At 60.6% G+C, this 27,308-nt stretch overlaps 1 protein-coding gene across 1 annotated transcript; it reads right to left on the reverse strand.

Annotated features, from left to right (window-relative positions):
- Positions 1 to 573: 573 nt before the first annotated feature.
- Positions 574 to 27,025, reverse strand: MMP17 (matrix metallopeptidase 17). The gene is made up of 10 exons (XM_030939910.1): positions 26,762 to 27,025; positions 15,917 to 16,049; positions 15,507 to 15,636; positions 13,607 to 13,890; positions 12,656 to 12,832; positions 9,550 to 9,634; positions 8,166 to 8,248; positions 7,910 to 8,062; positions 2,214 to 2,471; positions 574 to 1,430 (listed from the first exon to the last, which is right to left on the reverse strand). The coding sequence occupies exons 1-10, from the start codon at positions 26,927 to 26,929 to the stop codon at positions 1,075 to 1,077; spliced, it is 1,827 nt and encodes a 608-aa protein (XP_030795770.1). The 5' UTR covers positions 26,930 to 27,025; the 3' UTR covers positions 574 to 1,074.
- Between the last annotated feature and the right edge of the window lie 283 nt (positions 27,026 to 27,308).

A 27,308-nucleotide genomic window follows, 5' to 3' on the forward strand; every position in this document is an offset into this window, starting at 1 on the left:
CGGCTCGGCTGCACCCTCTCAACAGGAGGGTCCCGCAGGACAGACGCATCGCTCGCCGGTCACAGTGGGGGCAGGGTGAGGGACCCTGGGTGCTGTGGATCCGGAGGCTGGGAGAAAAGGGAGCAAATGACAAAGAGTGGCCGGAGCTACAATGAGCCCCGTGCAGGGAGCACCTGCCCTTCCTCTCAGGCGCACCATGGTCCAGTACTTCTGGGCAGGCAGCAACCCAAGTGGCTCACCCAAGAACCGAGAGCCTTTCCTTGGGCACCTCCCACACTGAGAATCCCACCGCCCACCTGTGATGCCCCTGCCTGTAGCACCAAGGCTAATCCCCCACAGGCCCTCAACTCTCCTGTCTGTGAGAGTGGCTCGGGGACCCCTCGGGGCACGAGGATGGGAAGAGACACAGGGTGGGAAGGGCTGATGAACAAGGGAGATACGACTGGCCAGACCTCCTTGGAAGCCTCCACCCCAAGTGCAGGTGTGTGGGCCCCTGGTCAGGGACAAGCCCCTTGAGGCCCGAGGACGCCCACCCCCATGGCCCTGGAGCACCAGGGAGCCCAGCCAAGCCGCTACAAAGCAGGGAGAAGTCGTGTTGGTCTGGAAAGCGTCACAAGGGGGACGTGCTGTGGCACCGTGTGGGGGGGCTCGTCTGTGGGGAGGGCTGCCCCACTGGGGACCTGGGGACGGAGGCCCGGCGGGCTGGCGGGAGCACCAGGCAGCCGTGTGGGTAGGGTTGGCAGCGCCGGCACAGACAGAGGAAGGCCCCCAGCCCGGGATGCTCCCTCCAGGGCTGGGGGAGGCTGGTGGCTGGTGTGGCCTGACTGGGCACCCCTCTGGAGCGGCCACCTCTTGGCTTGCCAGTCACGCAGTCACTTGCTACTGGACAGCTCCGTCCCAGCTGCCTGAGTCTACCCAGCCCTGGTGGGCAGTGCCCTCTGCTGGCCTTCCAGCGCCAGGGTGGCCTGTCCTCATCCCGCGCCAGCACCTCCCCCAGGGACTCTGGCGCAGTCCTTGCCCTCTGTGGCCAGGCTGTCCCACCGCCTCTGTCCTCTCATGGGCCTGTGCTGTGCGTCATAGCGCCAGGGCCTGGGCTGCTGTCCACAGGGCGCCTGGTGACAGTGGCAGCAGCAGCAGTAGCAGCAGCGTGGTGGTGGCCACCAGCGGGCCCGGGGTCCCCGGAAGAGAGGAGGCCTGGGAGGTGCATGAGCAGACCTCGTAGCCGTCCTCCGAGCGGCTCTGGTCATGTTGTCCCGGAAGGGCACGGGGCCCCTCCGCCCCATCGATGCCTGCGGCTGCAGAGCCGTCAGCCTGTGAGTCTCCACACACCAGCCAGTCCCGGGCTGTGGACTGCGGGTATCCAGGTGCTGCCTCTAGCTCGCCATCCAGCACCTTCCAGTATTCCTGGCCACGGAAGAAGTAAGAGGCACCTGAGAAGAGAAGGAAGTGCTGAGCTCAGGGAGGGCTGCAGTGGGAGGGGCTTGGGTGGGGCCAGACAGCAGGGGGCTTGCGCTGGACTGCAGTGGGGGTCGGGCCAGGTGGCTGGTGAGGGGCAGCTCGAGCTAGACGGCAGGGGGCACCCAGATCGTATCTGAGACAGCGTCAGCATCTGCTCAGCTGCGGCGGCTCTGCAGGCAGGGTCACGGGCCTGGGAAGCTCTGGAGGAGTCCACTGGGGCAGGGGATGGACCAGGAGACCCTCCGAGTCTCTTTCCCTTACTGGATAGTTATCGAGGGCCCACTCTGTGCAGGGCTGTTCCAGGTGATGGGGATGCAGCATTGAAAACAAAACAGAAGATGCTGCCGTCCCTGGAGCTGACCCTGTGGGGAGGTTTTTCCTACACTGTGGGACATGGCAGGGAGCACGGGGTGATGCCCAGGAGGGCGTTTGGCAGGGCTGGGGTCGGTGAGGGAGGGGTTGCATGGACATCTCAGGAAAGTGTGCCCAGGCGAGGGGATGGCAGCGTGGCTGGGGGAGCAGCAGGGGCGAGTGAGTGCTGAGGGCAGGGCAACCAAGTGCAGCTCACAGGCCTTCGGGGAGTGACTTGGGACCCCTGCAGGGTCGGCAGCTCAAGGCGAGGGGCTGGGACCCTCAGAGCCCACACCGACTGGAGCCGTCCTCCTTTCAGGGAACCTCTTGGCTGCCTGTCATGATCTCCATCTCCTGGTGGGGAAACTGAGGCTGCATGGCCCGTCCCCACAGCCAGCACTCACCGTCGGACCAGCGCATGGCGTCGTCCAGCGTGCTGGGGACACCCCTCCACAGGGGACTCTGGGCGGGGTAGCCGGGGTCCATGCGCCTCGTGTGGTCATCGTAGCGCCAGTACAGCTGGTCCTTAAAGAAATAAGTCCTGTCATTGTGGGCCCAGGAGAAGGCAGCATCGATCCCACCAGGCGGGAGGCTGAAGTCGGAGACGGGGCGCGGGTATCCTTCCTCTACGTTATTGTCCTTGAACACCCAGTACCTGTCTCCTGGGGGCGAGAGAAACAGCTGTGGGCCGGGGCTCGGCCCCACCCCGAAGGGCAGGGGGCTCCAGCCTTTCCTTCTCCCCTGCGTCGGCCGCCCTTGTCCTGGCCCCTCACCCGGGCCTGATGGGACAGCGGCCACAGTGTAATCAGCCCACATCACAGCAGTCACATGGATATGCAGCGAGCACCTACTGTGCCCAGCCCGGGCCGTCCCATCCAGCCTGCGGACACTGCCGGCCACCCCTTTATCGATGGAAACGACGACTTCGGCTAAACTGCAGCCCACGACGGGCCATTCTATTATTACTATGTTTTTTTGAGATGGAGTCTCACTCAGTCACCCAGACTGGAGGGCGGTGGCTTGATCTCAGTTCACTGCAACCTTTGCCCTGGGTTCAAGCGATTCTTGTGCCTCAGACTCCTGAGTAGCTGGGATTACAGGCATGCACCACCATACCCAGCTAATTTTTGTATTTTTAGTACAGACGGGGTTTCACATGTTGGCCAGGCTGGTGGTGGACTCTTGACCTCAGGTGATCCGCCTGCCTCAGACTCCCAAAGTGCTGGGATTATAGGCGTGAGTCACTGTGCCCAGCCTTTTTTTTTTTTTTAAATAATCTTGTTACATTGCCCAGGCTGGTCTCAAACTCCTGGGTTCAAACAATCCTCCCTTCTCAGCCTCCTGAAGTGCTGGGATCACCAGTGCGAGCCACTGCACCTGGCCGACCACTCTTTCTGCACAAGGGGCTAGAACATCTTCACCGAAAAGACCAGAAAGGACCTCCTTCAAGGCCTAACTGTGTGAGTCTTTTTTTTTTTTTCCTTTGAGACAGGCTCGCTCTTGTCTCAGGCTGGAGTGCAATGGTGCGATCTCAGCTCACTGCAACCTCCATCTCCTGGGTTCAAGTGATTCTCCTGCCTCAGCCTCCTGAGCAGCTGAGGACTACAGGCACCCACCACCACACCTGGCTAATTTTTGTATTTTTAGTAGAGATGGGGTTTCACCATGTTGGCCAGGCTGGTCTCGAACTCCTGATGTCAGCTGATTTGCCCGCCTTCCTCCCAAAGTGCTGGGATGACAGGCGTGAGCCACCACGCCCTGCGTTAAATACACATTTCTCCTAAGAAATACAGATGGCGGCCGGGCGCGGTGGCTCAAGCCTGTAATCCCAGCACTTTGGGAGGCCGAGGCGGGTGGATCACGAGGTCAGGAGATCGAGACCCTCCTGGCTAATACGGTGAAACCCCGTCTCTACTAAAAATACAAAAAACTAGCCGGGCGCGGTGGTGGGCGCCTGTAGTCCCAGCTACTCGGAGGCTGAGGCGGGAGAATGGCGGGAACCCGGGAGGCGGAGCTTGCAGTGAGCTGAGATCGCGTCATTGCACTCCAGCCTGGGTGACACAGCGAGACTCCGTCTCAAGAAAAAAACAAAACAAAAAAAAAACCAGAAATACAGATGGCATTGAGCACCTGAAGATGGTCAACGTCACTAGAGAAACGCCCTTAAAACCACCATGAGACGCCCCCTCACCCCCACTGTCAAGTACATGGAAAGTCACACGTGTCGGGAGGATGTGGGGATGGCGGAGCCTGGGCGCTGCCGGGGGTGTGTGAAATCGTGCAGCCGCTGCGGGAGACAGGATGTAGGCTCCCCAAAACATCAAAAATAGAATTACCACATGATCCAGCATTCCCGCTTCTGGGTATAAATCCAAAAGAACTGAAAGCAGGGTCTTGGAGAGACGTTTGCACACTCATGCTCACAGCAGTGTCCTTCACAGGAACCCAGAGTAGAAGAAACCCAAGTGAGCAGGCAAATGAGATGCAGTCCGTCCATGCCACGGAACGACGCTCAGCCTTAGCCAGGAAGGAAGTCCTGCCACATGCCACCGCGTACATGAGCCCCGAGGACCTTCCGCTGAGTGACATGAGCCAGGCACAGAAGGGCAGATCCTGTCCGTCCCACTGACATGGGGTCCCTGGAGCACTCAGAGCCATGGGACAGCAAGCGGAGCGGGGGTGCGCAGGGGAGGGGAGGGGCATGTGTGTTTCACGGGGGCAGCGTTTTGTTTGGGAAGTTGGAAATCTTCCGGACGGGGGCCGGGCACGGTGGCTCAAGCCTGTAATCCCAGCACTTTGGGAGGCCGAGACGGGCGGATCACAAGGTCAGGAGATCGAGACCATCCTGGCTAACACGGTGAAACCCCGTCTCTACTAAAAAATACTAAAAACTAGCCGGGTGAGGTGGCGGCGCCTGTAGTCCCAGCTACTCGGGAGGCTGAGGCAGGAGAATGGCGGGAACCCGGGAGGCGGAGCTTGCAGTGAGCTGAGATCCGGCCACTACACTCCAGCCTGGGCGACAGAGCGACACTCCGTCTCAAAAAAAAAAAAAAAAAAAAAGGAATCTTCTGGACGGGAGGACGACGCAGGTGACGGCTGCACAGCAACGTGAATGTGCTTCATGCCACTGAGCTGTGCACTTAAAAATGGTTAAAATGGTAAATTGTATTTACCACATCCACAATTCAAAACGACCAAAAAAACAGGGCTGGGCGCGGTGGCTCACGCCTGTAATCCCAGCACTCTGGGAGGCCAAGGTGGGTGGATCACCTGAGGTCAGGATTTCGAGACCAGTCTGACCAACATGGTAAAACCCCGTCTCTACCAAAAACACAAAAAATCTGCTAGGCACGGTGGTGAGTGCCTGTAGTCTCAGCTACTCAGGAGCCTAAAGCAAGAGAACTGCTTGAACCTGGGAGGTCGAGGCTGCAGTAAGTCGAGATCATGCCACTGTACTGCAGCCTGGGCGACAGAGTGAGACTCTGTCTCAAAAAAGTAAAGTAAAATAAAATTTAAAAATAAAAATAATATAAAATGACCAAAAAAAGTCCAGTGCTGGAGACTGGAAAGGGCTGTGATGTCTGTAAGCAGAGGAGGTATTAAGGAGATGACGGGATGACCAATGGGCCCTGCCCTGCTACGGCTGAGTAGGAACCAGGACAGGTGCGCCTGTTACGAAACCAGGCAGCGGCAGGGGGTGCAGGGGACAGAGGGGACGCAGGGGTGGGACAGGCGGTGGCAAGAGACCCACACGTTCTCAAGAGAAACCTGCAGACACACATCCAGGTGACCACAGCGAACAGCACCAGGCAGGGCGGCTCGGGGCTCAGAACACATGCCCTCGGTGATATGCCTGCCAGATGTGCCAAACCAGAACCTGATCCGGAGGAGACGCCAGACCAGACAGTTCCACCTGGGGGAAGCGGCCTGAATACTTCTAACCCATGCAAGGCAGGGGAGCCGCACGTGACAGGACCCTGCTCAGGAAGGCTCTACGGGGCGCCCTGGGACCTTCCTCAAGGTCACCTGGGGGAGGTGAGGAGCAATGTGTCATGACGTTTGCAAGTCATTCTTTTTTTTTTTTTTCGTTTTTCTTTTTTAGTCCAGGTACTGTCTTTGGGGACTTTTTTTTTTTTCAGACAAGGTCTTGCTCTGTTGCCCAGGCTGCAGTGCAGTGCAGCTTTGATCTCCTGGCTCAAGCGGTCCTCCTGCCGCAGCCCCCCAGGTATCTGCAGTCTCTGTCCCTTCAGGAGGGACCAGGCCTCCAGGAACAGTCACCTGAGGGCTCCCAAGTGACGGGGGCGACCGAGTCAAATGCTAAGGGCTGGGCAGGCGATGGAGCGACAGGAAGCGGTTCCCCTGGAGACACGCAGAACACCCTTTACCTCCACCAGGAAACAGGGTCCCACCTGTGACTGTGCGAGTGGCTGCCACACTGGATTGAATGACGTACCCCAAACTCACATCCACCCAGAATCTTAAGACGTGACCTTACTTGGAAAGGGGGTCTTTGCAGCTGTGTTAGTTAAGATGAGTTAAGATGAGTTAAGATGGGATTAGGCAGGCCGGGCACAGTGGCTCACATCTGTAATCCCAGCACTTTGGGACACCGAGGCGGGTGGATCACCTGAAGTCAGGAGTTCGAGACCAGCCTGGCCAACATGGTGAAACCCTGTCTCCACTAAAAATACAAAAATTAGCCAGGCATGGTGGTGGGCACCTGTAATCCCAGCTACTTGGGAGGCTGAGGCAGGAGAATTGCAACCCGAGAGGTGTAGGTTGCAGTGAGCCGAGATCACATCACTGCACTCCAGCCTGGGCAACAGAGTGAGACTCTGTCTGCAAAAAACAAAAACAAAAACAAAAACAAAAAAAACCATGAAAAACAAACGAGATTAGGGGACCTGAATCAAGGCCTGGCTTCCTTATAAGAGAAGACGCGGAGACAGAGGAGACAGCCTGGTGTGAAGCCAGCGGCGGTGGCAGGAGGGACGTGGCTAAGGGCGACACTGGACGTGGGAGAGGCCTGGGACAGCCTCCAGAGGAGACCCACCCTGCCTACCCCTTGATTTCAGACTTGTGACCTCCAGACAGTGAGGGCAACTCCGGCTGTTTCAGCCCAGCATGGGGGCCTCTGTACTGCAACACTGCCACCCCTGCCTGCCCCTGCTCCTGTCTCCTTTTCCTGCCCTTCATGGAGACTTGAAGGCAAGAGGAGTGCTTCCTGCAACACCACCACGAGGTCGTTCCTGGAACGGTGGGCAAAGGGGCCGACCGGGAAGAGGCAGCCCGGCCCCGGCAGCCTGGCCCCTCGTGCTTCTGTTGCGAGCCTCCTCCAGGCCCCGGTGCTCCAGCTGCAGCCCCGTCTTTGAGGTTCTTGGGATCCAGCAGGACTCCTCCTGCCTTGCACGGCCGTTCCCTGGGCTGGAACACCGTTCCCTAGTTTCCGCTTGTACAGCATCTCCTTAAGGAGACCTTTTCCCATTGCCCTTCATTTCTTTCTTTCTTTTTTGAGACGGAGTCTCGCTCTGTCGCCCAGGCCGGAGCGCAGTGGTGCGATCTCGGCTCACTGCAAGCTCCGCCTCCCGGGTTCAAGCGATTCTCCTGCCTCAGCCTCCTGAGTAGCTGGGACTACAGGCGCCTGCCACTATGCCTGGCTAATTTTTTATATTTTTTAGTAGAGACGGGGTCTCACCATCTTAGCCAGAATGGTCTCAATCTCCTGACCTCGTGATCTGCCCGCCTCAGCCTCCCAAAGTGCTGGGATTACAGGCGTGAGCCACCGCGCCCAGCCTGCCCTTCATTTCTGACCACAATCAGCTCCTCCTGACTTGTGGGTGGACTGTACCCCGACTAGAACGACAGCAAGGCTTTCCATCATTTCACGCTCTGTGTGCCTGCAGTGGCTACCTCAGGATGGGGCATACAGTAGGTGCTCAGTATATGCCTGCTGAGTGCACAAGCAAACCAGCCACTCTGTGCTTGACCAGCCTCTGGGTAGACGTGGGGCTTACACGCAGCGGGATGCAGGCTGGACCCCCTCTGTGAGGCGGGCAGAGGGCCCAGGGAGGCCCAGAGTGCGGGGAGGAGGCCCACCCACCTTTGAAGAAGACGATCTTGTGGTCGCTGGTGCGCTCGTACACGGCGTCCACGCTGTCCAGGTGCAGCGGCAGGCCCCGCCAGAAGCGGTGCATCTGTGCCGGCTGCAGGGACACCAGGTGCCGGTCCCGAGTCAGCCGCCAGAAGTACTTGCCTGGGGACACAGGGAGACAGGGAGAGGGCCGGGCTGCAGAGAGGGTCTGCACCCACAGTGGGCCATGCCTCTCTGCCCACCGCCATGGGGACCCTGGGGGTACCTTTGAAGAAGAAAGCTTCACCCCGGATCTGGGCCACCGCGTCGAAGTGAGTGCTGCATCTGTGGGGCACGTCCTTCCTGGGCCTGCGGGGAGAGAGCCAGGTGGGCTGGGAGGCGGGGCCTGAGCAGCGTGGGACAGGCATCCTTGTGGGGAGCCCCGATCCCTGCCTGGGGGTCTGCTCTTGAAGAGAAAGGCGAATTAAAACGGGGGTGCCTGTCCACCGCTTCACTGGGGGGCGGGAAGCAGGATCTACGCTCAGAGCACACGGAGCGCCAGGAACTGCGGGGAGGGCAGGACCGCAGGGTGGAGACTGGTGTGGCACCCAGGGCCTAGTGCCAAACACCCACGCCACAGGACCCCAAGCCCAGGCCTAGAACTCGGTCCTACAAGAAGCGTGTTCACAGCCACATGGCTGTAACAACAGAAGATCAGGGACAAGGTGCATGTCCACCGAGAGATAACTCGCAACACAGAGCCTGGCTCCTTCGCAGCTTTCACCGGTAGGGTCACACGTGACATCCGAGGCTGGGTGACACAAGGTCACGGCTTCTACCGGCCTCTGGCAACACCAGCTCTCAGGACAACTTCACTCAGAATCCAGTTGCCGTGGGAGGGTCATGCCTCGTGGAGCAGCCCCAATGGCCGTCCCAGTTGGGCCCAGCCCTAGCCCCAGATGTGAGCCCAGGCAGTGAACGTCTCTGCCACTGGGGGCACAGGCCAGACACTCGCGGGCCCCGTCTGACTTCCTGACACTGGGAATCCATGGGCTTGATGAAACGTTCATCAAGCTGGGCCGCTAGTCACAGTGGCAGCAGCTGACACGGATGAGGGGGAGAGGAAACCTTGTTTGAAGTTGTCATTTCTGTGTGGGGCCCCTGGCAGGGCAGGGCTGGTATTAGAAGGGGTTTAAGAAAAGACAAAATGGAGGCCGGGCGTGGTAGGTTCAAGCCTGTAATCCCAGCACTTTGGGAGGCCGAGACGGGCGGATCACGAGGTCAGGAGATCGAGACCATCCTGGCTAACACGGTGAAACCCCATCTCTACTAAAAATACAAAAAAAAAAAAAAACTAGCCAGGCGAGGTGGCGGGCGCCTGTAGTCCCAGCTACTCCGGAGGCTGAGGCAGGAGAATGGTGTAAACCCGGGAGGCGGAGCTTGCAGTGAGCTGAGATCCGGCCACTGCACTCCAGCCTGGGAGACAGAGCGAGACTCCGTCTCAAAAAAAAAAAAAAAAAAGAAAAGACAAAATGTCACTGGGGGCTCATTCAGCCACACAGCTGTTCATTTTCCAGGACTCCGAGCCACGATTTGGGGCAAATGTTGCCTGGGATGGGGATGAGGATAGACAGACCCCAGTGGGTGGTGACCATGGGCCCAGGGCTTACGGGATGCTGGACCGGTTGTCTGGGGGCTCTGGCAGCAGGGGAGGCTCCTCGGGCTGCGCCGTGGGAGACACAGACTCCCGCACACCTATGGGAGACAAGGAGGAGGACGGCCTCAAACCCCAGATGCCCGCCTCCTCCCACATCCCCCCTGCCCCTCTGAATCCCAGGGATGAAACCAAGGGCGCTCAGCAGACAGGCTCTGTGGGGCACCGCTGCAATCAGCGAGACTGCCGCCCCCAGAGCGGACGTCGAGGTGGGAGTCAGACCCCTCGCCGAGTTAAACACTCAGTGTGTGAGCAATGCCCTGCAATTCCACCCCGGTGTACACCCTAAAGAGCTGAAGACAGGCGTTCCCACAGGAGCTCGTACACTAGCCTTCACAGCACTGTTCACCGCAGCCAACAGGGGCAGCAACCCAGTGCCTGCCAAGGCTGCATGATGACAAAACTAGTCAGCCATGAGAAGAAATCCAGGTCAGAACCATGCTACCACAGGGTGAACCTGGAACACGCTATGCTCAGATCCACACCGCCACGGGGTGAACCTGGAACACGCTATGCTCACACCATCATGGGGTGAACCTGGAACATGCTATGCTCAGATCCACGCCACCATGGGGTGAACCTGGAACACGCTTATGTTTACACCACCATGGGGTGAACCTGCAACATGCTATGCTCAGATCCACGCTGCCATGGGGCGAACCTGGAACACGCTATGCTCAGATCCACAAGACCACAGGGCAAACTTGGAACACGCTATGCTCAGATCCACGCTACCACGCAGCAAACCTGAAACACGCTATGCTCAGATCCACGCCGCCACTGGGGCGAACCTGGAACACGTTATGTTTACACCACCATGGGGTGAACCTGGAACATGCTATGCTCAGATCCATGCCACCACGGGGTGAACCTGGAACACGCTATGCTCAGATCCAAGCCACGACGGGGCGAACCTGGAACACGCTTTGCTCAGATCCACACTACCACAGGGCGAACCTGGAACACGTTATGCTCAGATCCACGCCGCCACGGGACAAACCTGGAACACGCTATGCTCAGATCCACACTACCACAGGGCGAACCTGGAACATGCTATGCTCAGATCCACACGGCCACGGGGCGAACCTGGAACATGCTATGCTCAGATCCACACCGCCATGGGGAGAACCTGGAGCGCGCTATGCTCAGATCCACGCCACCACAGGGCGAACCTGGAACATGCTATGCTCAGATCCACGCCGCCAGGGGGCAAACCTGGAACATGCTATGCTCACCCCACCATGGGGTGAACCTGGAACACGCTATGCTCAGATCCACACCACCATGGGGCGAACCTGGAACACGCTACGCTCAGATCCACAAGACCACGGGGCGAACGTGGAACACGCTATGCTCAGATCCACGCTGCCATGGGGCGAACCTGGAACACGCTACGCTCAGATCCACAAGACCACGGGGCAAACCTGTAACACGCTATGTTCAGATGCACAAGACCATGAGGCGAACCTGGAACACGCTATGCTCAGATCCATGCCGCCACGGGGCGAACCTGGAACGCGCTATGCTCAGATCCACACCACCACAGGGCGAACCTGGAACATGGTATGCTCAGTGAAAGAAGCCAGGCCGGGCACAGTGGTTCATGCTTGTATTCCCAGCACTTTCAGAGGCCAGGGCAAGAGAATCACTTGAGCCCAGGAGTTTGAGAACAGCTGGGCAACATGGTGAGACTCCATTTCTACAAAAAATTTAAAAATTAGCCAGATGTGGTAGTGCATGCTTATAGTCCCAGCTGCTCGGGAGGCTGAGTCAGGAGAATCACTTGAGCCCAAGAGTTTAAGACAAGCCTGGGCCACATGGTGAGACCCCCTCTCTTAAAAAAAAAAAAAAAAAAAAAAAAAGCCAGACACAAAAGGTTGCACGGCTGCATTAGAGACCAATCTGTGGAGACAGAAAGGAGGTCAGTGGTTGCCTGGGGCGATGGGATGGGTATCGGGTCTCCTTTGGTGGTAGTGGGTGAAGAAAAGTTCTGGAACCAGATAGAGGTGGCGTCTGCACAACCTTGTGAATGTCCTGAACTCATGGAAGTATACACGTTGAAATGGTGAATTTCTCTCTTTCTTTTTTTTTTTCTCAGGCAGTCTCACTCTATCACCCATGCTGGAGGGCAGTGGTGCGATCTCGGCTCACTGCAACTTCTGCCTCCCGGGTTCAAGTGATTCTCCTGCCTCAGCCTCCTGAGTAGCTGGGATTACAGGCACCTACCACCATATCCGGCTAATTTTGTATTTTTAGTACAGACGGAGTTTCACCATGTTGGTCAGGATGGTCTCAAACTCCTGATCTCAAGTGATCCACCCGCCTCGCACTCCTCAAGTGCTGGGATTACAGGTGTGAGCCGCCACGCCCGGCCAAACAGGCAAATTGTATGGGATGTGAATTTTACTACAACGGAAACGACGCATGGATGTCAGAGCATGTGAAGTGGCAAGGACGATGCTGAGGCCGGGAGGGGTCCGGGCGGCGGGGACAGCACTACTGCAGGGTGTGGTGGGCGGTGTCGGGGGAGCTGGGGCTGGGTATAAGTGAGGTGACCGCCTCGGCCTCTGAGGCACGTGTGCTGTCTCCCCGGGGCACCAGCTCCCAGGACGGGGGCTCTGCCTCACTTCCTAATGTGAACCCAGCAGAGGGGTCCCTGGGGCCTGACTCGGCTACTCTTGGGTTTCCCGGGCAATCTACATACCTCTGGGTGCCTCAGTTTTCTCATCTGTAAAGTGGGGACAGTAGTCCTACCTTATATGGCCACAAAAATCAGATGATTTAAGACATGAAATGTGATTTGCACAGGCCTGGGATACCATCAACCCCGCCTATCGTAACTTCCATCAGTGTCTGGGGCACAGAGGTGGAATTCTGACCCAGGGGCTCTGGGGACATCAGGGACGGGCTCTGTGGACAGGCCGGAGTGTCCCAGCTGGCACAGCACCATATGTGGAGGGAAACAGCGGGGAGAGCAAACCCTCCTGGGGGCCTGCTCAGGGTGTCTGGGATCTCTGACCCCTCTTCCAGGGCCCTGTGTCTGGCTTCGGGGAGACACTCACCGTACAGCTGCCAGACGCGCACCCTGTCCTCATAGGGGAGCCCGTAGCGCAGCGGGTCACCAACCGGGCCCTGGTAGTATGGCCGCATGATGGAGTGTGTGGCAGCCACATGGCTCAAGCCGATGGCATGGCCAAACTCGTGGACAGCCACCGCAAACAGGTCCATCCCGTGGGCATCTGGTGACAAAGGGAGCCATGTGAACCAAGGGCAGGAAGGGCCCTGTCCCTGTGGGGAGGGACCAGCAGGCCCCGCCATGCTATGGGGTCAGGGTGGGCCCAGGCTGGGGTGTCCATGGTGCCCGCTACGCCAGATGGATTCTGCAGGGTTACTGGGAATTAACGCAAGTCCCCTGGGGGCTCTGTGGGGCCTGCTGGGCTTCTCAGGCCTGGGGTCTTTGTACCATTCATGGAGGGGCTGATAACCTTTTCTGCACAAGGCCACACAGATAACACCTTGTGCCTGGGCCCTGGGTTACATGGAGCCCGGTGTCAGCCGGATGACCCGAGGCTCGATGCTGTGGGCATGGCCCCCCTGGCCCCACGCGACGGGCCTGGGCTCCCAGGACTGCATGGTCCCCGAGGCCACAGTCCAGGGGTTGGAACGGCCTCTGCAGAGCCGTGACTTCTGCAGACAACGGGACTTAGCGGGAGTGACAGAGCCGCGGCCACAGAGGCCGCGCAGGCCTCCTCCTGCTCCCTCCCTCGGGTGTTGAGAATGCGATGAGGACAAGCTCGGTTCAGCCGCCGTGTCCCCGCCCGACAGGCCAGCACCCAGCAAGGCCAGCCCGGCCACAGACGCTGTGAGGTCGGCCTAGCGGGAAACGCCCAACCGCGCTCAGCTGCTGTGTGTGTTTTTGGCCGCAGGGTTGGGGATGGGGGACCATGGCTGCTCCCTGGCCTCACAGGCCGCTGGGGCTCCTGACTCCGCCCCGAGGGCTGCCCCAGACGCACCCGAGGAGCGGAAGGTCCAGGCCTCGTCGTCATCAAAGTGGGTGTCCCCGGCAGTGTGGTGGTCGCCGGGGAAGAAGGCGTGGGCCACGGTGCCGCCGGGGCCGTCGAAGGGGTAGCCATCGTTGTGGTCGGCCTTGGAGAAGTCGATCTGGATGTCGGCGGCACTGCCCGCCACCTCGTGGAAGTTCAGGGGCGCAATGTCGCTCCAGACCTTGAGGGCGTAGTACATGAGCGCACGCACCGTGTCCCGCCCAAGTGGCGAGTCCCGTGGGAACGTCCGGACCCTGCAGGCAGGGGTCAGCCCAGAGTCACGGAGAACAGGCCACGTGCCCCAGGCCGAGGTTCCCTGAACGCCTCTCCTCAGCCGGGGGTGCCGCTACGAGGGTCTCCCCCATCTTCCGCCTTTCTCCCCACGCCAGGAGTCATCCGACGCACCCATGGAGGTCCCAGGGGTTGACCCAGGGTGGACGAGGGAGGGAGGAAATGAGAGCCCAGGCAGGCTGAGACCCCCAGGCCACAGGCAAACGTCAGATCCCACGTGCAGCCATCAGCCCCAGGGCTCTCAGCGGTGCATCCCGTCTGCCCCAGCCCCCTGCTGCCTGCCAAAGGGGCTCTCTCTGGTCACCAGCTCTCACACTAGCCAGGGCCTCTCTGAGCCAGTTTTGACCCCGGGGTCAGCAGAAGGTGTGTGGGTCACACGGTGTTTCGCCAAATTCACGTCCACCCGGAACCTAGACTGTGACCTGTAAATAAGGTTGGCTGGGTGTGGTGGCTCACACTTGTAACCCCAGCACTTTGGGAGGCCAGGGTGGGCGGACTGCTTGAGCTCAAGAGTTTAAGACCAGCCTGGTCAACATGGTGAAACCCTGTCTTTACTATTTTATTTTTTTAAGACAGAGTCTCACTATGTCTCCAGGCTGGCGTGCAGTGGCACAGTCTTGGCTCACTGCAGCCTCCACCTCCCAGGTTCAAGTGATTCTCCTGCCTCAGCCTCCCGAACAGCTGGGATTACAGGCACACATCACCACACCCAGCTAATTTTTGTATTTTTAGTAGAGATGGGGTCTCACCATGTTGGCCAGGCTGGTCTCGAACTGTTGACCTCATATGATCTGCCCGCCTTGGCCTCCCTAAGTGCCAGGATTACAGGCGTGAGCCACCATGTCTGGCCCTGTCTCTACTAAAAATACAAAAAATTAGTCGGACGTGGTGACTCGTGCCTGTAATCCCACCTACGTGGGAGGCTGAGGCAGGAGAACTGCTTGAACCCAGGAGGCAGAGGTTGTAGTGAGCCAAGACTGCACCACTGCCCTCCAGCCTGGGTGAAAGAGCGAGACTCTGTGTCAAAAAAAAAAAAAGAAAAAAATTAGCTGGGTGTGGTCATATGCATTTGTAGTCCCAGCTACTCGGGAGGCTGAGGCAGGAGGACTGCTTGAGCCCAGGAGGTCAGGGTACAGTGAGCTGTGATTGTGCCACTGCCCTTCAGCCTGGGTGACAAAGTGAGACTCTGTCTCAAAAAAAAAAAAAAGAGAAATAGGGTCTTTTTGGATGTCATGAGGCGTTGACATGAGGTCACACTGGCTTAGGTTGGGCCCTAAATCCAAGGAGCGTCCTGGAGACATGGGAGAAGAGGCAGCGCACAGACAGGGCAGGGTAGAGGCAGAGCTGGCGATTCCACCGAGGGCTGCCAGCAGCTGCACAGCTGGATAGAGCCCTGGACAGATGTTCCCTCTACCTCCCCAGGGCACCATCCTGCTCACTCCTTTGCATGGACTCCTGGCCTCCAGAGCGGGGAGAGAGCTCCTGCTGCTGTCTGAAGTCTCCCCATCTGTGGATACCTACAGCAGGCCCAGACACGGAGACACGGGGGCCCCACTCCTCACCCTGGCCACGCACCCACCTCCACGACAGGTTCCTCTTGTTCCACTTGGTTGGGGCTGGAGCCTGGCGTCTCCTGCGAGCCTGAGTCAGGACCGGGAGGTCCGGCAGGGAGCAGCGTGGGGTTCTCATCAGGGCCAGGGTGGCCTCGTCTGCAGGAGTGCATGGAGCTCAGAGCCTAGCCCAGTTCACTCCCCACCCTAGGATCCCGAGCACCCCCAAGGGCGGGAGCCCTGACTCTGGCACTAGCCTCTGAGTTGCCCCCTCCTCCCCCCATCTTCGGGGGACCAGCCCCAGGCCCCAAGCTACCCCAGGCCAGGACCCAGGATCATTCAAGCATAAGGTTGGCTGTGTCTGATCAGAGGGGGCATGGCCGACTGGTGCAGACCTGACAGGGGCCACAGCGCTCCCGCTGCCCCCTGGAGAACTGACCCAGGATGCCGGTGGCTTCCAGGCCGCCAAACTGCTGCATGGCTGTGATGGCCTTAGACAGCTCCTCTTGCGTCTGCAGCTGCCCTGTTGTGGGGTCAGCCGGGGGCAGGTAACCGAACCTGCTTAGCCACTCCTGAGGACAGAGAGCAGGGTGAGGGGGTGCAATAAAGGGCCCGGTCCTACCCAACGAGAAGCCTGCCACGGGCCACCACTGTTTCGGGGCAGGTCCCTCCCAGCCCTGATCACCACCCCAGACCCCTATCTGCCCACAAGGCACCTCGTCTCTTCCCTGGGCAGCTGCTGGAAAAGTGTCTTAATAAACCTGATGTCTCTGGCTGGGCGCGGTGGCTCACACCTGTAATCCCAGCACTTTGGGAGACCGAGGTCGGCGGATCACGAGGTCAGGAGATCGAGACCATCCTGGCTAACACCATGAAACCCCATCTCTACTAAAAACACAAAAAAGTAGCCGGGTGGTGGTGGGTGCCTGTAGTCCCAGCTACTTGGGACGCTGAGGCAGGAGAATGACTTGGACCCGGGAGGCGGAGCTTGCAGTGAGCCGAGATAGTGCCACTGCACTCCAGCCGGGCAACAGAGCAAGACTCCATCTAAAAAATAAATAAATAGGCCGGGTGCGGTGGCTCAAGCCTGTAATCCCAGCACTTTGGGAGGCCAAGATGGGTGGATCACGAGGTCAGGAGATCGAGACCATCCTGGCTAACACGGTGAAACCCTGTCTCTACTAAAAAAATACAAAAAAACTAGCCAGGCGATGTGGCGGGCGCCTGTAGTCCCAGTTACTCGGGAGGCTGAGGCAGGAGAATGGCGTAAACCCGGGAGGCAGAGCTTGCAGTGAGCTGAGATCCGGACTGCACTCCAGCCCGGGCTACAGAGCGAGACTCCGTCTCAAAATAAAATAAACAAACAAACAGACAAACAAACCTGATGTCCCTTAGATGACGTGAGCTTGTGCAGTGCACAACCTGTGCAACCACTCATGGCAACCCTGCCCCACCCCACGCCTCCTGAGACTGCAAAATGCTAGGGAACCTTCAAAAGGCTCTTAAATGTGGCCAGTGTCAAACGCAGGCTCTCAGCCGACTTGTGACAGAGCAGTCTAGGACCTAAGGTCTGGGACCCCAGCTGAGAAAGGCAGTGGCTCAGACACCAGGTTAAGGTGTCTTAGAATTGGGCCATGCTGTACATTCATGGGGGAGATAAGAGCCCAGGTTTGACCAGCGCAGTGGCTCATGCCTGAGATCCCAGTGCTTTGGGAGGCTGAGGCAGGAGGATCGCTTGAGCCCAGGAGTTGGAGACTGTGACAGCAACAGAGCGAGACTGTCTCAGAAACAAAAACCAGGTTCTAGCCAGGCTGCCCAGGTTCAAATCCCACTCAGCCACCTCCCTGCTGTGTGCCTGGGGCAAGGCAGTCCACCCCTCTGTGCTCCTTCATCAGAGTCTTTGGCAGGCTGGTGGTGAGGACGTGAGCCAGGATGTGGAAAACATTCACACCAGCACCTGGCATAGGGGACAGCTCTGCTCTGAAGGGCCTACTGGGGTGAGTGGGAGGCTACCCACACTGGAGCTGAGCAGGAGCAGGAATGGGGGCAGCCCTTTAACCTGGGCACAAATCAAGCCCTGGCCCCATACCCCAGTCACCTCTGCTACCCTGGAGGGGCCCCAGGGACAGGGGGGCCTGAATGGCACCTGGACGCCATTGTGGGGACCTGGGGATAGGGGGGCCTGGATGCCATCTGTGGGGGCTACCTCCACCCCTAGCTTCAGTTTCTTCAACCACCAAATGGCACCTGTGCCCACTTGCAGGCTGCCATGAAGCTCCGGCTCCGCCCTGTGGACACTTGCCAGCCCAGGGAACCACAGCACGGGTGAGGCGGGCTTCAGAAAGGTACAAGCCAGGGGTGACGTGCTGGGGGCTCTGCCCTGCCTGCAGACCTGTCTTTTTTTTTTTTTTTTCCTCTGGTGGGCATTTAGAAAATGCTTGGGAATCACTATTTTTTTTTTTTTTTTTTGAGACGGAGTCTTGCTCTGTCGCCCAGGCTGGAGTGCAGTGTCGCGATCTCAGCTCACTGCAAGCTCCACCTCCCGGGTTTACGCCATTCTCCTGCCTCAGCCTCCTGAGTAGCTGGGACTACAGGTGCCCGCCACCTCGCCCAGCTGGTTTTTTGTATTTTTTAGTAGAGACGGGGTTTCACCGTGTTAGCCAGGATGGTCTCGATCTCCTGACCTCGTGATCCGCCCACCTCGGCCTCCCAAAGTGCTGGGATTACAGGCTTGAGCCACCGCACCCGGCCTGTGAATCACTATTATTTACCACCTCTCATGGATTCATTGGCCAAACCATATGAAAGCACCCATTTTTAACCATTTCTCTGATTTAAAATAAATACTAGTAGTTTCATGTGGCTTAACCTAAAAAAAACTGCACAAATGAAAAAAAAAAAATAACTTTTTAAAGAAATCCTTAAAAAAAAGAAAAAAGAGCCAGGTGCAGTGGCTCAAGCCTGTAATCCCAGCACTTTGGGAGGCCGAGATGGGCGGATCACGAGGTCAGGAGATCGAGACCATTCTGGCTAACACGGTGAAACCCCGTCTCTACTAAAAAATACAAAAAACTAGCCGGGCGAGATGGCAGGTGCCTGTAGTCCCAGCTACTTGGGAGGCTGAAGCAGGAGAATGGCGTGAACCCGGGAGGCGGAGCTTGCAGTGAGCTGAGATCCGGCCACTGCACTCCAGCCTGGGCGACAGAGCGAGACTCCGTCTCAAAAAAAAAAAAAAAAAAAAGAAAAAAGAAAATGCTTGTGACTCATTTATGCCACCTGCTGGGACCCCGGGTTCTGGTCTGCAGGAGCTGGTGACGGGGTGGTCCTGGTCAACCCTCCTGCCCACCAGCAGGCAGTGCTCAGAGGAGCCAGGCACCACCCACCTGGGAGTCCCAGCGGCATCAGCAACAGGCCCTGCTGGCCAGGAGGGGCTGTACAAGACACTGCATGGGATCTGCACACCCCGAGATCCCCCTTCCAGGAACCACTGAGCCCTTCCCGGGGCCTTCCCTCTGTGCCTTTACCCCTCTCCAAACCCTACTGACCTAGCCCAGTCCCTCAGCCCCGAGGGGAAGCCAAGAGTGTGTAAGAACTGGGGGAGCCTGGAAAGCCCTCGGGTTCGGGGGCCCCTCCAAGGCTATAGGCATGACAGGACATCAAAGTGGGCATTCAGGACTGGGGAGGGCAGCTTCTCTGGAGGAGCCTTGAGGGTGACAGCCTTGGCCTTGATGGGCTGGCTTCCCACTTCCACCCCAACCTCCAGGGTGTGGGAATCTTTGGCCCTGAGCGTCCGGCCTCACACTACCGTGCACCCGCAGGGTTTACTGACAGGGTGTGGGATCTCTGGCCCCGAGCGTCCGGCCCCACACTACCGTGCACCCACAGGGTTTACTGACAGGGTGTGGGGATCTTTGGACCTGAGTGTCCGACCCCACACTACCGTGCACCCACAGGGTTTACTGACAGGGTGTGGGGATCTTTGGACCTGAGTGTCCGACCCCACACTACCGTGCACCCACAGGGTTTACTGACAGCGTGTGGGATTTCTGGCCCTGAGCGTCCGGCCTCACACTACCGTGCACCCGCAGGGTTTACTGACAGGGTGTGGGATCTCTGGCCCTGAGCGTCCGGCCCCACACTACCGTGCACCCACAGGGTTTACTGACAGCGTGTGGGATCTCTGGCCCTGAGCGTCCGGCCTCACACTACCGTGCACCCGCAGGGTTTACTGACAGGGTGTGGGGATCTTTGGACCTGAGTGTCCGACCCCACACTACCGTGCACCCACAGGGTTTACTGAGGGTGTCCCATGGCCAGTCACCGCTCTAGGTGCTAGAGATGCCCATCAGCACATTCTGCATTAAATACGTGCACTTCTTAGTCCTTTGTTAAGATCACAGCTCAACAGGGCCACTGTGCCTCATGGTTACAATAGCCTGTCACCTTCTCCAGGAAGCCCTCTGGAGTTTCCTCACACCGTCTATGATACTGGATGATGACTCCCTGCCCCCTCACCAGGGAAGGGTCCATACAGGCAGGTGCTTTTCCCACCCAGGCCAGCTGCTGCCGAGGTTGGGCCAGTGGGTGCTGAGACCCCTTGGGAGGACAACCCAGCCCCCAGCCTTCCTATATATAAGTGGGGTAACAGCTGGTGGCTGCACTAAGCAGCCCATTTACTCTGTGGGGTTCATGGCAGCGGGTTGGAGCACCCCTCCCTCTGGTCCCTGGGGAGCTGGGCAGCCACAGAGCCACATGCATTTCAAGAAAGTGGAGCTGGGCCTGGCAGGCAGCACACCCAGTGGCTGCGGAATGTTGCCCAACTTTGGAAGCAGGTGGTTTGGCTGCAGGTGTGAGCAGCCAGTCTGCTCCGGGGCCAGCCCGGGACAGGGAGCCCTGCCCACAGTCAACAGGCACTGTCACCGTGGCCCCAGGGGCACTGGAATTTGAGCATACAATGCTGTGGAATCTTGGGGGGGTGGTGGGTCTGTGGGGCAGGGCTGGTGGGTGCCTCCTACCTAACACGAGTTTGTGCTCAGGGGGCTGTGCCCCCAATCTCAGGCTAGGCATCCTTGGAGGGGCCGTCTGGGGGGCTGGAGTGGGAGGGTGGGAACTACTTCCTAGTTTGCCAGGAGCACCCCGACAGAACAAGCCTTGCAGGTTTGGGAGCCGCCAGCCTTCGGGTAGACACAGGTAGAAGTGGCCACCTGCCCCAGGGACCTCCTAAGCCCACCAGGTGCCCTTGCCCAGCCCTGACCCGTCCTGTGCTCCCAGCGGGGGCAGAGGCGCAGCTGTGGGGAGGCCTGAGCCTGCAGCGAAGAGGCGGCAAGCAGCTCACCAGGCAGCTCAGGTCCATCTGGGAGGGGTGGCCGATTCCCGGCTAGGGCTTGAAAATGTCCACCCAGGTAATAGGGTGGCGGTGGCGGCAAGGCGGGCTTGTTAGCTAAGGGGAGGAGGGGTTAACCAGGCCCGGAGCATGGTCCTGGAGCAAAGACCCCCGAGCCAGCACTTCAGGGCAAATGTGGCGGCCCCTCCCTGCCCCTCCTCCCCGCCCCAGGCCTCTACCCTGACCCACTCCCACCCACAGCGGGTAGGGGGATGCCTGCTGTGTGATGGCTACTGGGGTGGGGGCCCAGACCCCACCCTCCGGGTGTCCTCCTCCCCACCTCCTGCCCCCAGTACCTACAGAGCCTGTGGATCCCACGCAGGCGGGGGGGCGTCTGATCCTGGAAACCTGCTACCTGCCCCCCTCCACGCCCACCCGCTGCCTGGTCCTCCCTCTGCTGTCGCCACGGAGACCGCTGTCTCCAGGGCAACGGAGGCCGTGGCGGGCGGGTGCTGCAGCAGCAGCAGGGTGAACCTTCCAGAAGGCCACTGGGGAAGGGGAGGGGGTGCCGGGAGGAGGGAGGAGGCGGGAGGGGCCGCCGGGAGCTCTAGGGCGCCCAACCCACCGCACCGCCCCCTGGCTGATGATAGATTCTGGAGCTGCTTAGGAGAGGCGGCCGCTCTCCTGCTCTTCCCATGGGCTGGGCCATTACCAAAGATGGGGACACAGAGGCCAGAGGCAGAGCCCTGCCCAGGGGCACCAGCAGGAAGTGGGCTCCCGCAGCCCCTGACTCTGATGCAGACGCCCAGGCCCACTCCGATTGACCGTTCAGCCATGCCTGTTGTCAGACACAACGCGTATCTGTTTCCAGCCTCGAGGGGGCGTAATGCACACAGCACAGAATTCCCTTTGACGGTTTTTAGGGAGTTTATGGTTTTTACGGAGTTGTTTCTGGAGTGCAGCCACTGTCCTCAGGCTCTGGGTTGCACTGATTGGTTGTAACAGCTTCTCCCGCCCAGGGCACCCTGGCTGGCGGGTGCATCTGTGGCCCTGTTGTGCCATGGGGGTGGTGCCTGGGCCCGACCTCCATACTCATCTGTGACCCAACCTGCACGGGGCCTGGGGGTGGGGAGAGCAGGTGTCATCAGCCCCATTTTACAGATGAGAAAACTAAGGCTCAGAGAGTGTGGACAACCTGTTCACGGTCACATAGCACACAGTCAGTGATGGAGCCGTGGTCTGGTCCCAGCAACCATGTCTGACCCACTTGGCCATGCGGGGTTCCCCTGCACCAGCCTCCTCTGGGGGCTGACCCTCGGTTGGAGTGACCCCCTTGCTCCAGCCTCTTCCCCAGGGACACTGCCAGATCTCCTGAGTCTGTCTGTCTGAGCAACTGGGGAGAGGCCGAGACCATGGGACCCCATCCCACTGCCCACAGGGGAGGATGGGATTGTGAGGAGGATAAATAGCAAACACCTGAACACATACATGAGTCTCAGGTGGTCTTTACGTCCTGAATAGTAAGAACTGCTCTACTCGACCCTAACAGCCAACAATTACCAGCACTGCCCAACCATGCCACGTCACGGGTGCCACGTCCCTCAGGCACGGCGAGGCTGGGGTGGTCCCTGCTGGAGGGTGCCTGGCAGGTGCTCACAGACGACGGAGGGCTAACCTTATGAAGCGGGTGCTCTTATTACTCCCAGTTTACAGATGAGGACACTGAGGCACAGGGAGTTCAGACATCTATCCTCAGTCACACAGCCCAGGCTGCTGGCGAGGACACCGAGGCACAGGGAGTTGGGACATCTATCCTCAGCCACACAGCCCAGGCTGCTGGCGAGGACACCGAGGCACAGGGAGTTGGGACATCTATCCTCAGTCACACAGCCCAGGCTGCTGGCTACAGGGCCTCCACGTGTGACCACCACGCTAGGCGGGGGTGAGGGACGGGCTGCAGGGCTGATGAAATGGGTGCTCGGGGAACATCCCGGGGGGACACGGAAGGAGCTGTCCAGGTGATGCGTGGGGCGGTGCTCACGTGCTCACGGTGGTGGGGACAGCAAGTGCAAAGGCCCTTAGGCAGGGAAACGCACAGTGCAGAGGAGCCAGTGGGACAGAGTCAAGGGGCGGGACGGAGAAGGAGGTGGGCCAGGTCACATGGAGCCCTTGGGGCCGACATGAGGAGGGGACTTGCCTATTACTGCAGGGTCCACAGGGGAAGCCGGGCTCCACACCCTGCCCAGACCACCCTGTCCTGTCCCTGCCATCCTGTCCCACCCAGACGGTGCCCAGGAGGGCCCAAATCCCAGAGGCGGGTGCCCAGGAGGCTCACAGCCACTGCATGACAGAAGTGCCATCCTGCATGCGTCTGACACCCACCCTGCGTCCACAGCCAGGGCAAGCGTCCCACTGGATCTGCTGCCAACAAGGAGGCAAACTCACGCATGCGCAAAGTGCCCCTGGAACCCCCAGGAAGACAGTGTGTCAGGGAACACCCTGCCGTCCCCCCAGATCCTCTCCAGCCTTCCCCCTTCCCGTCCCCCCAGATCCTCTCCAGCCTTCCCCCTTACCGTCCCCCCAGATCCTCTCCGGACTTCCCCCTTCCCTTCCCCCCCAGATCCTCTCCAGCCTTCCCCCTTCCCGTCCCCCCAAGATCCTGTCCAGCCTTCCCCCTTCCCATCCCCCCAGATCCTCTCCGGCCTTCCCCCTTCCCGTCCCCCCCAGATCCTCTCCAGCCTTCCCCCTTCCCGTCCCCCCAAGATCCTGTCCAGCCTTCCCCCTTCCCGTCCCCCGCTAAGATCCTCTCCAGCCTTCCCCCTTCCTGTCCCTGAGCCATCGGAAGCACCTCCGCTGATCTTATGGCAGCCTGTCCTCACTGACCCCATTGTACAGACAGGGAGACTGAGGCCTGACAGTCGGGTCGCACAGCCCACGTCCAATAGAAACATCTCTGGAGCCATGAAGATGGCTGTCAGAAGGGGATCGCAGAGCAAGGGACACTCAGACTTCTCTCACAGCGAAATCAGGCCGTGGTCTAACCTTCCTGCCTGTCTTGGTTTTGGCTGGGGGTGCTCGCCTGAAGCTCTGGGAGCAGCTGCAGGGGACACCCTGGCCCCAGCCAGGGCGATGACAAGGTCCTGAGGGCCAGGAACCCAGAGGCCACCGGCAGAGGCCAGGATATGGAGGGCAGCTGCCACCTGGTGCCATCTGGCCCAGCATCCCACAACCTCAGCAATACCCCGCCCCCGCCCCGCCCCACCTCGTGCAGAAGATCAAGGGAGCTGCCACTGTGCCGTGGGGGCGGCGATGACAGCCACAGGCTGTGATGCTGAGAGGAGAAATGGAACAGAAACTTTAGAGCACAGTTTGTCAAAATCTGCCACCACACAACTGCCACCCAGGACCCAGAACCCAAGACACTCTCCCGGCAAGTCCGGGAAGTTCCGGCCAGAACCAGGCTGCAGGCCAGCCTGGCTGAACCAGGTGAATAGACAGTGGCTCCGGCACAGACACTCCAGATAGCGTGTGAAGCGGAGATGGCATGGCCCACGGGCAGCACGGTGCCACTGTGCAAAATAAGTCACCGAAAACCGCGTCCCCTCCGTGCTCAGGACCCGGGGCGGGGAAGGCAGACGCCTGGGGAGACCCTGGGCTGCTCGGTGTATGTTGTACTCAAAACACAGGAAGACAAAAAACTCAGGCCCACAAGGACGCACAGCCCTGCTGAGGACCCCCGGGGGGACAGTGCGCTCTTTTGTTCCCACCGAGGGCTCCTGAAAGCCCGGCTCCCGCCGCCCAGTAGTCTGAATCCCGGCCTTGTTCACGTGCTAATGGGGGGCGCTCTGGGGCGGGCCCTCCCTCCCCTCCAGCCGCGGCTCCAGCCCTGTTGGGTGCAGCTCTGTCTGCAGGAGCGGGTCCCTGAGACAAAGGAGCCCTTCTCCTCCCTGGCGCCCAGACCTGAATATCAGTCAGCTCCGGGAGCCCCTCTGGAGAGGGGGCGGTGGAGGAGTCCCCCCTCCCGCCCAGATCCCGGCCTCCCCATCCCTCCCCGAGGAGAAGCCGCCCGCCCCGGGCCTGAGCTCGGCCCGCGGTTCCCCCGAGGGCCAGCAGAGGCCGCCCCGCACCGCCAGTGTGAGCAGGAGGCTGAGGCAGGACGGAGGCTCTGTGCCAGGCCAGGCCGGGCGGGACCCGGAGGGGGCTCCAGGCAGTCCAGGCAGGGGGCTGCCTGCAGAGTCCTCCCTCTCCGGCTGGACACCGGGGCCCACTCACTGCCCCCGGCCAGGCAGGGGAGCCACATCCTCCGCTCGGTGCTGTTACAGGGTGCGGGGCGGGTGACTCCCAGAGTGCAGGAGAGACCGAGGCGCAAGTTCCAGCCTAGAGGAGGGCGCCTGACCCACTCTTTCCGAGCAGGCGGGCAGGTGGGTGGCAAGAAACTTCCAAACCGCACTGGGTCTGACCAGCCAACATGGCTCGGCCGGGGTCCATCCTCCTGAGTGTGTGGGCACCACCAGCCAACATGGCTCGGCCGGGGTCCATCCTCCTGAGTGTGTGGGCACCACCTGGAGTCTTCCCTTGGCATTGGTCCAGTCCCTTCTGCAGCACCCTTGGACCCGGAAGGCCGGCCTGGGTTCACCTCCCTCCAGAGCTGGAAACACCGTGTCCCCAGGGTGTGCTTCTCAGTGGGGGATCTGGGAGATCCCCAGCTACAAACGGGTCTTGAGGAGGTGGGGAGGCACCCCAAGTTCACAGGCTGCCTGGCTGGAAGGAAGTCACTGTGGGGACCTGCAGGCATCTGGGCGCGGGCAGCAGGGACAGTGGCCAGCACCCTCCCAGATGGCTTCGGGGCCTGGGGCAAACGGTGGCCAAACCGGCTTCCCATCCAGACCCCCTGGCCAAGTCCTGCCAACCACAGGGGCTGCGGGTGCCACCCAAGTGGCCCCTCCAAATGCCTCGACTGCCCGAAATCCACCTGCGCTGACTTGCTTGGACCCCAAGGTTTTGGAGCTCCTGAATGTCCACTGCGCTGGGCGAGGGGCCCTGTCAGGACCCCACTGGGAGACTGTCCGCGGACGAGGGCCGGGCCGAACACTTGTGCGGGGCAGGGAGGCCTCGGCTCCTGGCCCGACTCCCTGGGTAAGAGTGCAGTGAAGGCAGCGGTGAGGAGCCTCAGAAGGAACCGCTGAACCCAGCAAGTCCCGGCTGCGGAACAGGGGAGGGGGCTGTGGGAAGAGGCCACGTCGCTGCCCCCAGGCAGGGTTCCCAAGCTGAGCTGCGGACAGCGGCCAGGTGTGGGGTGAGGAAGGCTCCCCCCGCGCCCCTGGCTCAGTACTGTACCAGGGCCAGGCAGGGCCAGCCTGGCCGACCTGGGGTGGAGGGGAAGGAGGCTGGAGGCCAGGTCCTTGCCCAGTGGTGAGCTGGGGGCCGGCTTCCCTGTGCCCCCAACACCCTCAACCGAGCAAACTCAGAGGCTCAAGGCTTTCGGGACGCCCCCACTCCGCAGCCCCTGCCCTTCCTGGCTTTGTAGGTGCGTGCTCCTGCCCCCACCACTCCCACCCGGAACGCACGCAGCGCGCAGGGCACGGAGCGGCCGCGATGCCTGCTCTCGCCCACCCTGGCTGCTCTGGGGCTGCTGCAAGCCAGGGACCCGGGCTCCGGGTGGGCGACCCCCTCACAAACTCCACGGGCTCCTGAGGCTGCGGCGCGCTCCGAGCGCACGGAGCCGGGACAGCAGCCGGCGCCTCCCTAGGACTCGCGTGCGCTCGCCCGGCCGCTCAGCCCGCGCCCCAGCCTCAGTCTCCCCACCCAGGAAATGGGTCCAGGGCGCCCGGGCTCCCGCGCGACGCCGACGCGCACTGCTGGGGTCTCCCCGGTCCCCGCCACCCGGCCCGCGGGGACCCCCGACTCCGGCCCAGGAGCTCCGCGCCCGTCCCGGCCCCGCGCCCTCGGCCGCGCGCTCACCACTCCCAGGCTGAGGTCCTCGGCGCGCGGCGCGGACGCGGGCGCGGCGCAGCCCTCGCGGGTCCCCAGCGCCAGCAGCAGCAGCAGCGGCAGCGGCAGCGGCCGGAGCCCGGGCCCTGGGGGCGGCGGGGGCGGCGGGCCGGGTCCCCGGGCTGCGCGGCGCCGCATGGCGCTCACATGGGCCCGCGGGCGGCGTGCAGGGTCCCGCGCCCTCCGCTCGGCGCTCCGCAGCCCCGCGCCCTCCGCTCTCCGCGGCGCCCCCGCCGGACTGAGCCCAGCGCGGCAGCCTCAAGCAGCGGGGCGGGGCCATGCAAATGTATGCTAACGAGGCCCGCCGCCTTAAAGGGCCCGCGCCGCCCTGGACGCTGCGACCCCCGTCCCGCCCCGCCGTGTCCGCGAGAGGACCGGGTCCGCGGCATCACAGGAAAGGCGTTTTCCCGAGTGTCTCGAGACGGTCCTGGGGCGGCGGGGACGCGGGGGGTGGCCGCGGGGGCAGGGGTCCGGGGCGCCTGCGGGGAGCTGACCCTGACTTCCCTCTCCGGCCGCG

Source organism: Rhinopithecus roxellana, chromosome 10 (genome assembly GCF_007565055.1).
Source record: "Rhinopithecus roxellana isolate Shanxi Qingling chromosome 10, ASM756505v1, whole genome shotgun sequence".
NCBI classification, from domain to species: Eukaryota; Metazoa; Chordata; class Mammalia; order Primates; family Cercopithecidae; genus Rhinopithecus; species Rhinopithecus roxellana.